The 15,664-nt window shown below is 39.0% G+C and overlaps 3 protein-coding genes and 1 pseudogene across 8 annotated transcripts in view; 2 read left to right on the plus strand and 2 right to left on the minus strand.

Moving 5' to 3' along the window:
• Positions 1 to 15,664, minus strand: part of LOC109470878 — a 170,831-nt pseudogene that overhangs the window by 61,501 nt on the left and 93,666 nt on the right.
• LOC109470883 (alpha-2,8-sialyltransferase 8B-like) lies at positions 1,179 to 6,539 on the plus strand. The gene is made up of 9 exons (XM_019769965.1): positions 1,179 to 1,352; positions 1,523 to 1,660; positions 1,924 to 2,214; positions 2,388 to 2,529; positions 2,802 to 2,914; positions 3,438 to 3,530; positions 3,894 to 3,985; positions 4,315 to 4,452; positions 5,103 to 6,539. Exons 2-9 carry the CDS (start codon positions 1,542 to 1,544, stop codon positions 5,378 to 5,380), a joined length of 1,266 nt encoding a protein of 421 aa, XP_019625524.1. The 5' UTR covers positions 1,179 to 1,352; positions 1,523 to 1,541; the 3' UTR covers positions 5,381 to 6,539.
• On the minus strand, positions 5,601 to 10,531 carry LOC109470890 (ADP-ribosylation factor-like protein 3). Its single transcript, XM_019769982.1, has 7 exons — positions 10,432 to 10,531; positions 8,903 to 9,046; positions 8,356 to 8,416; positions 8,143 to 8,198; positions 7,963 to 8,013; positions 7,532 to 7,714; positions 5,601 to 7,356 (listed from the first exon to the last, which is right to left on the minus strand). The coding sequence occupies exons 1-7, from the start codon at positions 10,432 to 10,434 to the stop codon at positions 7,315 to 7,317; spliced, it is 540 nt and encodes a 179-aa protein (XP_019625541.1). The 5' UTR covers positions 10,435 to 10,531; the 3' UTR covers positions 5,601 to 7,314.
• The window catches only part of LOC109470884 (sideroflexin-2-like), a 12,035-nt gene continuing 7,073 nt past the window's right edge, over positions 10,703 to 15,664 (plus strand). Inside the window, exons 1-6 of one of the 6 annotated variants that reach the window (XM_019769972.1) lie at positions 10,703 to 10,815; positions 12,245 to 12,448; positions 12,688 to 12,858; positions 13,000 to 13,098; positions 13,417 to 13,492; positions 13,954 to 14,039. In XM_019769972.1, the coding sequence (XP_019625531.1) occupies positions 12,282 to 12,448; positions 12,688 to 12,858; positions 13,000 to 13,098; positions 13,417 to 13,492; positions 13,954 to 14,039 (599 nt within the window). In that variant the 5' untranslated portion in view covers positions 10,703 to 10,815; positions 12,245 to 12,281. Of the gene's footprint in view, positions 10,816 to 11,833; positions 11,989 to 12,030; positions 12,073 to 12,244; positions 12,449 to 12,687; positions 12,859 to 12,999; positions 13,099 to 13,416; positions 13,493 to 13,953; positions 14,040 to 15,664 lie in introns of those variants that run through there. The other 5 variants (XM_019769967.1, XM_019769969.1, XM_019769970.1 and 2 more) reach the window with 5 other exon arrangements.

Genomic DNA, 15,664 nt, shown 5'->3' on the forward strand with positions numbered 1-15,664 from the left:
GTTTTTGTGCATCACAAATGTTGTGCTTGTTAGGATATTTCTATCCTACATATAGACTACCTACTATGTATTTATTTTTGTCATGTATTTCCTACCTATAGCTACCTGGTCCATCGACATAGCCCGCAGCTGGTGGACTAGCCAAGGGAGTGGGTTGGGCAAGGTAGATATGATATGTACATGGAGATTTGCCTCCAGACTTGCCTTGTCCAACGACATTATATAGAGACCTATAAAAGTATAATGTCCTTGTCTCGTCTACCCACGCTAGCTCAACAACTATGTGACAGTGTTATTTTGTGTAACATCACACATGCTAAGTGCCAAGCGATAGTGGTTTAGACTCTGAGTTTGTATGTGAGTGTGTATAGTTAATTACTAATACGTGCGTGTAATAACGAAAGGTTAACTTTTGCGACAAGTCTTGAGTCATGTGATACATGACATAGAGTCGCCGTACCATAATATTTCTAATGCACAAAACACGAACGACATAAATATTTGTACCATTGATGATGATGTATCTATCAAATTGAAGTAAAATTCTTTTGGAAGTAATATCTCTTATTTCACTTTTTTACGACGACTCTCGATTTTAAGGTATGCTACAATTAAACAGTTCTCGGAATCATCAGATGAAAACAGACATAAAATGTAACTATAGTTTCAAGCAAATGAGAAATGTGCTACATACTAGTATCATATTTCTCCTATGCCAATATATAACAAGTAATTGTCATTCGGATCGTCAAAGGCAATGCCATGGTATTCTATTGGGGTTTGTTTACATTTTCCTGATCCTTTTTCTTTCTTCATAAAGCAGCTTCAGAATTTGAATGAGAGTTATGGAAATGACAAATGACAAGTAGAAATGATTTTAAACAAAGTTTTAATGTTAAAATAGAATCAAACGATCCTGGCTTTCGTTTTCAACACAATCGGCAGTTCAGCCAATTGACAATTAGCAGTTCGACCAATGAGGGAGTGGCTACATGTCCCTCACTTATTTACATTTTCTTGTGGTCAGGGTTATGGGATTAGCTATTCTTGACCAATCAAAACACATACATTAGCCCGTGTTTAGAATGTTATCCTTCGGCACACCTGGTATTTCCGCTTGATATAATTGATGATGTCCAAGGTAATTTGCAACAAATAGTACAGCTGGACAACTCCAGTCAAAGCGAGAGCCTCGCCGACATTCAGGCTCACAAGTTTTGTTGTCAACCGTCGGACCCAACCTGAACATACTTTGATCAAGAGAAACTACTTGTTTTGACCAGCCGAAAGGACTTCCAACATGTACAAGTTGGTCATCTGATACAGGGGTTTTGGCTAAGGCAGAGTGATAGGTACCACATGTATCATTGTTTTCTACTAGTTTTTACTTAGTAATACGTCTTTGCTCAGTCCAAATCGTCACAAGATTTTCGATTACCTGATGTTGGCTGTGTTCATTTCCCTCTACTTTGAGTGTCTATATTTTTTCATGTTCTTATTCACGTTTGACCCATTTCTGTAGAGTTCGGCAAACGAGGGCAATGCGGTTTCGACTATCCTACGTTGGAGTCACCCTGCTCCTGGTAGCGTGCACTGTTACCATCACACTGATTGGACGGAAATCCATTTGGCTGGCTATCTCAGATCCTCCCAGCAGCCGGTATGTACCTGATACTTTACATTCTTGTCCATATACGTCAAAATTCCAAGGGAATGTTTAACGCCCCGCCATTGCTGAGGTCGTGAATACGTACACCAACCGTCCATTCCACAACTTCCACCTTTCCACGTAAGGTCACGTGGTGCAAGGGGTCATCCTAACCTGATGAAGGTCGCAGTGCGTACAGGCTTAACTTTCTGTTTGAAATCCTGCTTAGGTCCTAGTACTGTCGCTTGACTTTATTTTCATTTTGTTTCTCTCAGTCTGGAGACAAGGAGCATACATATAAATGCCGGGTGTAGTTGCGACGACTCTGAAACGGCACGGAAAAACGAAAGGACTTCAAGAGACATGAAAGCTGACATCATCCGCCTGATAAACACAGTCTTAAAGGACTCACTGGAAAGGAACAGCTCATCAGATAAATCACAATCCCCAACGAAGCTCGACATCGTGGGGAAAGGTTCAAACGACAGCTCTATAGATCTCGTCGAAGCTATGCGTACCTTTAAAGGGACGTGGAGGGAAAATAAAGTGCTTTCCAGACAGATGAAGTGAGTATAGAGTGATGAGAAGGGTGTATACGTTATGCAACAGTGTGTTCTATATTACAGTTGTTGAATATAAGTCAGAAACTGCATTTTGGTGTCATCGGCACTTAATTCAAAACAGCTTCGTCCAGTAACAAAACAAAATATGTGTACGTGTTGTTTCCTCTCCTCATCAGGCATGAGCTGGCGGAGTGTTGTGACGTCGAGTCGTCCGTCATGACCAAACGGAACGTCAGAGTGGGAGACGTGCTACCAAACGTGCTCAACCCAAAACTACCTCTGAAAATAACCAGGGACATCTACAGTGTCTTACCCAAGGTAATTTCGGAGTTAACCATTACCAATAATCGAACTGAACTTATCCGATCCCATAGCCGCCCACCTCGGTCGAGAAGAACTATTTGCAGCCACTATTCTCATTGGTCGAACCGATTTTGCCATGCTATATTGATTGAACTGCATCAGTATACTAGTGAGACCATCCTTAAAAATCATACTACGCACACTGTCTTAGACAAAGTATGCATATGTTCTTCAGATGACCCACTCACGTCCGAAACGTGACTTTCCGAGGATTTTTTTCCCCACAGGAATCTCCTTTCATGAATAAGCATTACCAGAGGTGTGCAGTGGTGGGGAACAGCGGGATACTGCAGAGAAGTCGCTGTGGGGCATCCATCGACAGTGCGGACGCAGTATTCAGGTGATAATCATTAATGGTTAGTGATGATCGGATGAACACTTACAATTATGTCCTATCGGGCTAAGTACAGACGTATACAAATACCAACGTAGTGGAAACGAATGAACACTCCCGTCCTAGCTGTGTCAGGGCTGCATGTGAAGGGCTAGCCTGGACCACCGAAGGCTCCCGGTACCTTTTGAGTGCTGGGAGTGTTCCCGCCCACCCTGGCACACTGCATGAAGCATGCCGGTTTGTTTACAGGCTCGGTTTCAATCTAGACTTCGCAGTGACTTTGTAGAAACTGAGAAAGGCAGGCTGGAGGATATAGGTTGTCAGAAAAGAACGGCAATATGCGCATGGGACAGGTACAACACCCTTTACATTGGCCTGTATAATATATCTGTATTAACTTAGTGAATCAGCCTACCTGCTTATCAAATGTAATAGTCGACGTCGGACCTACATGTATAGAATTTAGAACAAGAACGCCCCATGTGGACTAAGGTGAGGCCATTCTACATACCAATGGTTTTCACTACAGGTGTAACTTGCCACCATTGGGAAAACAAATCTACAGGAAGGATGCTGGGATAAAGTTGACCTTAACAACGGCCCCCCTATCCATGCTGAAATCGTAAGTGGTACGGTCCAGCTTATTTTATCATATCATATTTATCATATTCATCATAGAGCGAATTTTATACACTGGATTACATTTGTTTTGATTCACATCACCGTGTTTTATCTCTAGCTATAAAAGCTTAAGGTCACAATCAATCCACTACTGTTTTCATAAAACAAAAAGGTGGCAAAATACTACAGCAGGCCGTAAAATGCTGCCTCCAGAACAGAGCCTACCCAGTACGTGCTAAAACCCCAGGGACCAACATAGAACCGCACCTTATACATAGAGGACGTTCTAATGCATGGTAGGACCAAGTCTTCGACACACTTGGAGTGGAAGCTGGCTAACTAACTAACTATATATATATTGCAGGTACGCACAAATGAAGGACAAGTCTGTGAAAGAGAGGTTTCTAAAGGACATGGAGCCATACCAGGGAATACTGTCACTTAAGAAACCCAACAGTAAAACATGCACCTCTTTATTACATAGGTCGTACAATTACAATTGCAACGTTACATTTAGATAATACATTTAGAACTCTCCACTACCCGCCATGAAAAGTAAGCATGCACCTGTTCTTACATTTATTATAATCCTTTCTGGAAATTTGAATTAACTGCTGATGTCATGTATTCAGCTTCCCCCCATCCACCTGATGTCAACCCACCCTGTCCAGACAAACATACACACAAACCCACAGCCAACCCACCCAACACAATACATGTACTTCTGTACTAGGCAATTATGCTCAAGCTATTATTTTGATTGTCTCTTGCCCAATGAATTGTAGATTATACCAACTACATGATCCAAGCTTTAGAAGGTGCCATGAAAGGCAGACTCTGTGCAGTTTATGAACATCCTCATCACTTCCTGAGTGTTAATAACTACTGGAACAATCATGGAATTCCCAGAAAAATTACATCAGGTGAGCTAAGTGTGTCATCTAAAACCAGTTGTTTCACTTATTTGGTTTCAAACTGTGGTTTGACATGTACAATGAACATTCTTAAGTGGTAATGCCAAGTCTCCCACCAGGTATGGCTGTGCTGTGTCATCATGTTGCTTTTCCTGTGAAAATTATTCTCCCAGTCACTAATGAAGGACACCAGATGGGTTGAAACATCTGACTTCTTTGAAAATGTATCCAGTTACCTGATTATGTTTCCCGAAGGAAAATATATTGTTTTTGCTCTGTTTCCTCTTCTTCTGCCATTCCAAACACTGACCTCTGTCTTGGTCAATGATGTGAACCGGAATGTCTCTCACCATGGTAACTGGTGTTGGGTTAGTACATACATAATGTTGCAATTTTATAGCAGGAGGGATTTAGACTCTGTCACCGTATATATGAATGTGTTTGAGTTAAGAATTTAACAGAGCAGACCATATGCATAGGTAAACATTATGTATTTGCTTTGCAAATGTTACCTTTCTAGTTTATTTTGTACTACATAATGCTCTGCCAAGATATCTAACATTCATTGACATATTCTCTTGTTATGAAGCATTCCAATGAAAAACTTTGTCAAATCTTGGTCAAACTCTTCTTGCTACAATGTATGTTATGTTTCCCAGGTATCTACATGATCAGCATGGCCCTGACTCTCTGTGATGATATCCATGTTTATGGCTTCTGGCCCTTTCCCACTGATGACAAGGGAAACAAGGTGCTCTACCATTACTACAAGGCACCGATCTTCATCAAGGACACCCACGACATGCCCTTGGAGTTCCTTTTGATAAAACAGATGCACCAAGACGGAATCATTAAAGTTCACATGCACTGTGCACAAACTATTGGTCAGTCTAAGCAACATCCAATTGGTAAGAAACAAGTAAGGCCCCGGCTCTGAGGAGTTGCCAATAACATTATCCGTCATTGTTGTACTGGGAATTTTTGTACTACATGTATCTCATGAAGATTGTCTTTCAGGTACAGTTGTTGCTAAAAGTTTGTATCTTTTAATTGGATTTACTTAATTTCACTATCAGATCTGGATTAAGAACAAAAATGGCAAGGCAAATTCAAAATTAAATGTTTCAAATGCACAAATTCAGAGTAAAAAAAAGTAACCCACGCTTGTTGTATCTTTATTTCATTTATGCAAACTGGCAAAACCTATTTCACAAAAAGGAATGATGTCTCTCACAAATCATATTAAACCAACAAAAAGGGACAAATCTATCACAAAATCATTTGATGACATATGTTCCATTTCTGCTTTAAAACTTTACAACTGTTACATCAGTTTTTTTCACTAGAACACACGAGAGACATTTTTATTTGGAGCTTGACAGTATTAGTGTCTAATACCCAACTCTTTGAAAGTCTGAAATAGTTTCATGTACCTGTACTGGGCATAAAGCCATCTAGGTCTGGTGGCTGTCACTTAAAGTACAAGTAACATCAGCTGTTGGTCAAATGGGCCATTTTAACTATTTTCACCTCTTCTGTTGCTATTGGTGGCCACAATTACATACCACAAGTCCAGTAATCCAGCTATATGGCAAGGCACTGTGTCTTCAGAAGGAAATTTCTCTTTCCAACTGCACAATACAATATCCACCACACCACCCACCACCTTGAAGTTCACATTTCAATACAGTGCATGGAATATATAAATTGTATGTGGATGGTGCCAGAACCAATACAGTGTATAGATGCATAGTCACTCACATTGCATTTCTTGTACACATTCAAAATCACTGCAGTTGGTACTGAACAATCTCTGAACTGAACATTCAAGTACTGTGGCTTGCCATGCTTACTGCCCTGTTTGAAAAGTTTTACAGTTAAATCTGGAGAATTTGTAGTCCAACCATTATCTACTAGTATAATGCTTCAAGGTAATTTGAAAGGCTCCCAATTACAATCAATGTTTCCAACCATCAACGTTCTAGTATACATGTAAAATACATGTATGAGGAATTTTGTTTAGGGAGTGGATGGGGTGGGTGTAAAAGAAATGTAAAATGCCCATGCTCAGATAATCTATGATGTACATCACTTTATTTCTACATTTTACTCTGTATCCAAAAAAAGGTCTTTAGTGAGAAAAGAGGACTAAATGTGACCAAGTACATGTTGTCTTGTGACCTGACCAAATTTCACACCCAAAATGCCATTTGTTCTAATAAGCATAGCACATCTATCAAATTAAGGAAAATTGTTTGTTTTTTTTTAATTACAAGCTGCCAATCTTAACATTTTGCCAACTTATATAAGATAAGGGACCATGTGATTCCAAACACTCTTTAGCTTTCACAGAACATTACTTCATACGGCATGTATAAAGATTACAGTCATGAGAAGGACACAAAAACATTGTTCTTACAAACTGCAATACAGTACTTTAAAACATAACTACTTCTCTGAATCCTTATCTTCTTCTTTTGTATTTTCTGGCATACCCTAATACATTTTCTAAACAATTTTAACTTACCTCTCCCATCTATATATGGAATGCAAACACAACTAAAGCCTCCTCCTAACCTTACATTTAAGTACTAGAAATCAACTCACCAAAATACATTTGTTATAGGACCACATAGCATGGAATGTGTGCTGTTTTATAATAATGGAACATATTAAGTAGCCAAAAATTGTGGCCATGCCTTGCCATTTCCTAACTCAGCTGTACATTTTCAAGGGATAAAAATTGTGAGAAGACAGTTTCTTTCAGAAGTCTTGTGGATTAGGTACTTATATGTACATGTACAGGCCATACAGTCGATTGAGATCCCTGCATTAGGTGAGGATGTGTTAGGGGCTGATACAGCCGCCATGTCACTTCTTGCTGACCGTCTGTATGACCCATTTCATGCCCTCCTGTAAAAAAAATCATCCTTGTTTAAAAATCTTACATGGGCAGCATATGATATCCAGAACATGCTAAAGTAAAGATCCAATCACACTAAATAAAACTAAAACAAGACCTACCACTTTTTTTTTCAAACACGTAAACCCAAGATGGCCCCCCAAAAAAAACAAATATTCAACCTACCTCCACGCCCTCACCAGACATGGCAGAACATGCCTGGATCTGCCACGTACGCCGTATCGAGCCCAGTCCCAGGCCTTCGGAAATCTCGGAGGCTGCCGCAGCATTGAACAGGTCCTGCTTGTTGGCGAAAATGAGCATGGGCACACCCGCCAACTTGTCTTCTTCTAACAACTCTGCCAGTTCCTACACAGTAAAGTAAGGCAAGGGTCAAACTGATACATGCAAAGGCAACAGCCAGTTTCAGGGTAAGGACTCCTGTACAGTGATTTGGACCCCCCATGCTGTAATCTGGGCCCCTACACTGTCTTCCTATATACTAGTATACCTGCATAGGGGTGTTGTTACAACATCAGCAACATACATTATGCTCAGACACTGCAAAAGGGAAAGTTGTTGTTAGAATAACTTAAAATGAAAACAAAAAAACTTACCTCTCCTGTTTCCTCAAACCGCTTGCGATCTGCACTGTCTATCACATAGATCTGTGAGGAAGAAACAAGTGCTATCAATTGATTTTGTGACAAAAGGGCAAAGAAGCATTTTAAGTTTGGCTTTGAAATATAAGTAGCACTTAATGCAATGTTCACACATTCTTAAATAATGATACATACCAGGATATCAATGTTCTCAAAATAGTTCTTCCAGTATGGTCTGATCTTTCTCTGACCTAGGGAAAAGACAAATCTTGTTAGTCTTTGTGTCAACAGTCATTTAGGGAATATTAAACCCATAATCTGTGAATTGTGTGTAATGTCAACTCTCATAATTCTGCCAGGTAAGTTAAGACTATGGGAAAAAGAAGTAAATCTAATAAAGAGATTTACCTCCAATGTCCCACACATTGAGCCTGAAGCCTGATGATTGCACACTCTTGATGTTGAAGCCCTGAAAAGTAAATAATATGTCATAAGCAACAGTCAACTAGCAATAGAATTCACAATAAAACCATTTAACATATGTACATCATGTGGAGTGTGCAGGCAGGTATAGCCACTATCACAAGAAATTATGGTAATTAAAATTTAGTATAAGTATATTAAGTATAATATGCAAATACACATAAATTTCCCTGTGCTAAAAATATCACCTGCATCTGCAGGTGATATTTGGTAAATCTAGCTGTACAGCTTTTTTTTTACGCTAACAACACTCAACCTGCAAACACCAACCAGTAGAACCCAAACTGCTTTGAATTCTTCATAGCAGCTCCCTGTTATATTTTTTAGCAAATTACAAGATACTACCAGGAACATTGTCTTCTGATGGTATGAATGGGACAGAAAATGAGTAGTGCAAGACTTTCTGGAACATTGTACAAGGTACTGTCACAAAAAAATAAAAGGTGTCCAGTCCTGGAATTGTCTCACATACCTGTGTGGGGGTGATATGGGAGATATCTTCTGATGCTAAGTGCTTTAGTAGAGTTGTCTTGCCGGCATTGTCAAGTCCGAGGAGAAGAATTTTCAGCTCCTTCTCAGGATTGCTCTTCAGCTTACGCAGAAGGGCAAGAAGACCCTGGGAACAAGAACATCCATGATCATGTGACAGCTGTAGACAACTAGTCCTGTACTGATTTAACCTTGAACCCACTAAGGTAGCCATTTGGCACCAAATTTATATTTGTTATGGGATAGGACAGCAGGGAAATGGTTAATGCAAATTAGACAACATCTCCTTCTAATCATGTTGGCTTAGTGAAGTACTAGTTAGTACAAATACAAACAATGATACACTTGCTGATAGGATTTAAACCAAGTACATGTTGTACTCTAAGTTCATTTATTTTCTCAGGGATAAATTTTGCTGATTTTCGTTGTGAAGGTTCCATTTGAAACATTTCTGTGGTACTGAGTAGTACAGTGTGAATGCAAATGAGCTACAGTACAGGAAAAGTACTGTTTGCTGTCATGGGGAATTAAACAAGACAGAAAAGTGGATGACAATTACACAGTGCTTCCCTGAACAATCAGTAACCATGGTAACCATAAAAACAAGATCAACAACAGATCCTCACTCCTGTCAAACAGGTTTGCCTAATTGACACCTGACAAAGAAAGAGTTACACATACATACCTAAAGGATATCTTGCTAATCAATGTAAATGTGAGTTACAGTACATGCATTTCAAAGTTATGCATACAGTAATCTCCAAGCAGATGTTGGTTGGAATTTACTTGTAATTTTTTAAGCTCTTGACTATTAATTTCGGGTTGGTGGAGTCCAGTCCCTGTAGCCAAGCAATCAGAAAACATTACGACCTTCCAAATGCTGGGAGATGATCATACAGTTCAGATGTATCATATGAATCATATGTAACTTAAAGTTAATATGTAATGCAATATAATATAGAGGCATGACTTAATAGTTGTCAGTTTGTGACAGGCTATAGGTTTACCACATTCTAGAAGAAGATATTATTATGATTGGCTGTTAGATATACATCGAAGTCTGCATTAGAAGTCTAGTCTATAAGCGACAACCATTCAAAAGATTATGTTAAGGTTTTGGAGCAGGTGCTGACGTCTGTCGATTTTTTTTTCCTTTTTTATAACGTTTAGAATTTTTAACCCATTAAAATTGCTGAGCTAAGAAAAGAAAGACCCACCAACATACCATGGGTCTCCCGATGTCTTTCGGGAACAAACTACTGAGATGTTGAAGCCCAGATTTAAATTCTAACAAATTCTGGCATACTTTTTTGGCACGATAGAAGCATGGCACCACGAGAATTTATCGACATCCTAGAAAAAATATCAGGTGATAGTCGATTTGTTGTAAAACCATGCCCTTTCGGGAGTTACCATGTGTGCGTTGATGAATCCAGGCCTGCTCTATGTCCCAAAAATATAAGTCTACCTCAAACAATCACACAATATAGAAGAAAACATAAGAAAACTTACCATTTTTTTCACGATCTAGCGCTTCCTCCAAGCGGTAATGTTACTATGCCAATGACGTCACATCGCAGTGAATGATGGGATATTAACATCACGCAGGGTTTGAACTCTAAACCTTAACCTTTATCAACCTTTACAGTTGTGGCAATGAGTTTACTAAGTAATATAATAAATGTCAGAAATTACAATATAGAACCATTTTAATCAATTTAAAGACCATTGTATATGATAATAAGACAATATTGCAACTTTTTCCCAGGATGCAGTTCGCAGTTGTTGAACCTCGCGCAACCTTTGACCTACTTTAGAAAAGAGACGTGGCGCGTAGTAGGGTCTTGTTTTGAAATTAAAATCCAACATTTGAAAGAGATTCCAAGACAAATCAAGGTACGTTTTCTTATATCTGTATGTAGGAGACAATATTCGACTTAGTCTGACTAGTGTTTGCGTCTTTTCGCAGTGGCACAGTCGTTTTCTGGGTTGCGCGGGTGTTTAGAGTTTGTGACGAAGAACTAGTTCTGACCGGTTGTTGTTTGGATACCTGCGCATTTTTTGCGCAATGACTTTTGATAATCATAAATTGAATGCACATTCATAGAAAATGTCCGTAGCGAAAGTATACCTGTGTGTAAGACTATAAATGTGCTACAAATTTACATTAAAGTCACTCTATGTAGTTTTTTGACAATACAAAAAGTATATTTTTTATTCTTTTCTTTACATAGTACATTGGCTTAACCCATTAGTATTCCAAAATTATACTCCACAGCAAAAAATACAACATCCTTGCTCCTTAGAAGCTTAGAAAACTGTGAATGATCTTCTATTCAACCTCTGGCCAAACCACACATATGGTATTGTCCACTCCCAGTGGTTTGACCTACATCCCAGTGGGGTGTCGGTTGATAGCTTACCAGTTTCTGAAATACCTAATCGTTTACCAGCTTTTTTATCTCTTTTGAAGGGATAATGACCACAGTTTATTCATGCCCAACAAAATACTCTAAGTTGATAATTATATTCCACCTCATGTGAAAGATATTAGTTTTTTCTAAGGAGGGTAATACTATATCTTGTGACATCTGCCCCTGTCTATCAAGCCTGGCATGCCCGGGCCAATTAGCCACCCCAGGGGGCAACCCCTGTATGTTGTTGTTGTTGTCCTTAGCAAACCGGTGGCACCGGGAACTGAAGAAGGACTGTTTGAATGGACAAAATATACGAAAAAAATGTGAAATAATGACACAAATGTGTTGAAAAGTGATAGTAACTGCTAATAACACCGAAATTTAGTATAATTAGAATATTACAATTTTTTGCGCAAAAAACTACATAGAGTGCCTTTAAATGTATATGATCATGAGGCCACATGACAGTCAGATTGCTAACCCTTAGAAGCAAGAATGACCCGCCCACGGCCCCGCCCACTGGTCATGATTTATACGTCATCCCAAGGGAGTGGAATGTTGTTGTCTGTGTGACTGAGTGTGTAGTGTGTGCGCCTGTGCGTGTTTCTTCACTTCCCAATAGATACAAAATTGCAGCTTTGGGTCATTACATGTAAGAGTAAATTAGAGTAGAGCACGGAAATAATACAGAAGTATATATATTATGTCCTTAAATAGAGTAGTTCTCTTTGGCAGGGTAGGAAGATTTCTTACAGTTGGTGTTGTGCTTCTCTTTACTGAATGGTTAAAAAGGGCTGAAGCTTGCCACCACCGATTGATTCCATGATTTGTGCATGTTACTAACATGATTATCCTTAATGGTTAATGATGTGGTTCATGGTGACTAAATTGCTACTTGCTCAATCCAGTTTCAGTAGGGAGATTTTAACCTCCTTGGTTTCAACCATGACTGCAAGTTCCGAGATGCCCAGAATTGACTTGGACCGGCCCAGATGGGACCAGTCCACCTTCATAGGCCGGCTGAAGCACTTTGCCAACCTGACAGACATGAGGACAGTGTTGAGCAGTGATGCCAAGCTAAACCAAGCCAGAGACCTGGTCACAAATTACAGGTAGGGCCTAGGGGGAAAATGTTGTGTTTCTGGTTTCCCAACAGAACCTTTGTCTGACCTTTTGACCTCGTGTAATTCTGCCTGCCAATCTTCCCCCACCCACATGATACCAACCTACCTTGTCTGGAGATGTCAACAGATACAGAAACCCACAGCTAGCTCTGCCACCCAAAACAAGACATGATGTACCTCTGTACCTACATAAAAAATGTTACGTATATTTTACTCCATCTCCACAGACTAGGTTCTACACCACCTGGCACGACGGAGGAGCAGCTGTGGTATGCCAAGAAGCTGTACGACTCCGCCTTCCACCCGGACTCAGGCGAGCTGCAGAACGTGATTGGTCGGATGTCCTTCCAGGTGCCAGGTGGCATGCTCATCACGGGCTTCATGCTGCAATTCTATAGGTCAGTTCAAGTCATGTGATGCCAGGTTGAAAAAATGAATTAAATAGAAGACTTTTACTTCACCACAAGGAAATATTATCAAACATCCTGTGCTGCTGTTACTATTAATTTGTTTTAAATTCTCATGTTTGTTTATTATAGGACAGTACCAGCTGTTGTATTCTGGCAGTGGATTAACCAGTCCTTCAACGCTCTGGTCAACTATACCAACAGGAATGCAGCATCTGCAATAACAACCAAGTATGTAAAATGACAGATGTCTCAGGTACACTAACCATTTAAAAGGGAACTTCACATTTAAACCCATTTGAAACTTTCTGTTAAGTTTTATGTTACATGTAGTTTTGGTGAAGTTGAAGACCTATTTTTCAAGGAAGACCTTTTTTTCTCATACATTGTATTTAAGAAATGTAATATTCGCGCTAAATGCCTTCCTGTACAATTATGGAGGTGTGTAAGACTTAAGGAGCTTTTTTTTTCACTTTGGCTAATTTGATTTTCAGTGTCCCTGTAAAGTTTGTTAGAAACATATAGATTTAGATATTTTCTTTCTCCCAGACAGATTGGTACGGCATACGCCAGTGCGACCACAGCAGCTGTAGCAGTGTCTGTGGGCCTTAACTCTCTCACAGCGGTAAACACTTATATACTGAGATTTTCTACATGTATTATATTTAGGAAAAGGTGAGGCATCAGGAACTGTAGTACAACCATAATTACCTGCAATATTGACAGTGACAACGTTTATACTGATGCTGTCTTTTATCTCAGACAATGAAATCAGTGTACGTAGTCAGTTAAATTTTCCAACTTACCATTTTCAATGATTAAAAAGTCAGAAACAGATTCAACTCTTATCATTTAAAAATCTTTTAATAGAGATGCTTTATATGATATATGTATATGTAACGTTATATAATACAAAATTACTTTACTCTAACATTGACCAGAATGTTATAGGCAGATCACGAAGTTCAGTTGTATTGTCAAACAAACCAAACCAAAACAGATTATTTGTTGTTGGACTTATGTTTTTTTCTAAAGTCGTTGATATGCATATATAAGCCATCTCATTGCTGTTTATGTTGACTGCAGAGAGCTCCACAGCTGCTGCAGCGTTACGTGCCATTTGCAGCAGTGGCAGCAGGAAACTTTGCCAATATACCACTCATGAGACAAAGGTAAGGACAGCTTTTGGAGCTCATGTTGGAATTCCAGTTGTGGACTACAACAGCTAGTAGATTATCCTGTAGTCTCTTTGAAAAATATGAAGGATTGAGTTGTTCATTGGTACCAGTGATGTCACCTCCCACAGCCTAATTGCACCCGGTCAGATTACTAGACACTGCAGTATATAGATTTCTTGACGATACTGTGTGAAGGTGCTTGAGCTAGACAACTTTTTCCATATATGGATGTACATTCTCATACGGACAGAGATTGTTTTAGACAATTTGTGATGAGCAGATAGATGTGTAGTATTTAGTGACCCACTGCTGTCTTTTTCTCATGACAGAGAACTCATGAATGGCATTGTAGTTACTGATGGCAATGGGAATGAACTAGGAAAGTCCAAGGTAAGAACCAAGTATCAGTTAACTATACACACATAAACTGAGACTACATATTTTCAAGATGAAGAGTAGCGGTAACATATTTTATTAATTAAATAGAAGTCAGAGAATAGAGTTTGGAATGATGGAAGGAGTGGCCTTTAATAATTCTTGAATGTAGACTAAGATATGAATTAGATAAATGTAGGAATGTTTCTGAATCTATTTTCTTTAACTTTCCTTTCCTAATTACCCCCAGAAAGTATTTTTAAACAGGCCTTTCTTCTAATTCCTTCCTTCAGAAAGCAGCAAAAAAGGGAATTTTCCAAGTGTTTGTGTCCAGAGTGTCCATGGCTGCACCTGGAATGTGTAAGTAATATTCTAATGTGTACTAATGGTACATCTATGTACCTGTTTCAAGGTTCTGGCTCAATGTAAATATCAAATGTAAATATTCATGGTAGTCCTATATAATAAAGTTGAAAAAGAAATTTATAGCTAAGAAACAACAGTAAAGAGGTGAGAAAGTTTAAATGGTTTCCTGGCCAACATTTCCTTTTCTTTCGAAATTAAAAGTTGACACAATGTACAAGGAGCTCTTGTACATTGGAAGCATGGTACATGTACATATAGAACTGAGTATTATTGTTACAGTATTTCTTTCTTTGTGTTCAGTACTGTGTCCTGTCATCATGCAGAAAATGGAGAGGTACACATGGATGCAGGTAAAGTATATAGGTATATTTTTTAGAAAAGGGATTAAAAAAACAATTCTTGTCATCAAGTGTGCATGTATGTGTATGTGTATGCATATACATGTATGCATATCAATTCCACTTAAACTACACACACACACATGCACACATATACACACGCACTGTGCTTATGTTGGATTGGTATGTTACATGTATGTGATGCTATTACTATTTCCCCATGCAGAGAATACAGTTCCTTCATGCCCCCATACAAGTCATGTTGGTTGGATGCTTGTGAGTGCCATACTTGCTTTTCAGAATGTATTTCACAATTCATCTGAACTTGTGTATTTATAGCAGCTTCAGAATGGATATTGATCTATGTGTACTACTAGTATTTGTTTCAAGGGTTTCTGAATAGAATGTTTTGTCCAGTCAAGTGATGTGCAACTTTGTTCTTTTGAATCCAGCCTTGTGTTTATGGTGCCAACGGCCTGTGCATTATTCCCGCAAAGAGCGTATGTCACTTTCTTATGCTTTGACAGTATATATATATAT

Source organism: Branchiostoma belcheri, unplaced genomic scaffold, assembly GCF_001625305.1.
Source record: "Branchiostoma belcheri isolate BF01 breed outbred unplaced genomic scaffold, Haploidv18h27 scaffold239, whole genome shotgun sequence".
Lineage (NCBI taxonomy): Eukaryota > Metazoa > Chordata > Leptocardii > Amphioxiformes > Branchiostomatidae > Branchiostoma > Branchiostoma belcheri.

Excerpts from the sequence above, each read along its gene's own strand:
- LOC109470890 (XM_019769982.1), bottom strand. Across the intron at positions 7,715-7,962 it reads GGTTTGAGGAAACAGGAGAG|GAACTGGCAGAGTTGTTAGA; the intron begins GTAAGTTTTTTT and ends TTTACTGTGTAG. Across the intron at positions 7,357-7,531 it reads TGTCTGGTGAGGGCGTGGAG|GAGGGCATGAAATGGGTCAT; the intron begins GTAGGTTGAATA and ends TTTTTTTTACAG.
- LOC109470883 (XM_019769965.1), top strand. The coding sequence starts at position 1,542 with ATGCGGTTTCGACTATCCTACGTTGGAGTCACCCTGCTCCTGGTAGCG. Across the intron at positions 1,661-1,923 it reads TCAGATCCTCCCAGCAGCCG|TCTGGAGACAAGGAGCATAC; the intron begins GTATGTACCTGA and ends TGTTTCTCTCAG. Across the intron at positions 2,530-2,801 it reads TCTACAGTGTCTTACCCAAG|GAATCTCCTTTCATGAATAA; the intron begins GTAATTTCGGAG and ends TTTTCCCCACAG.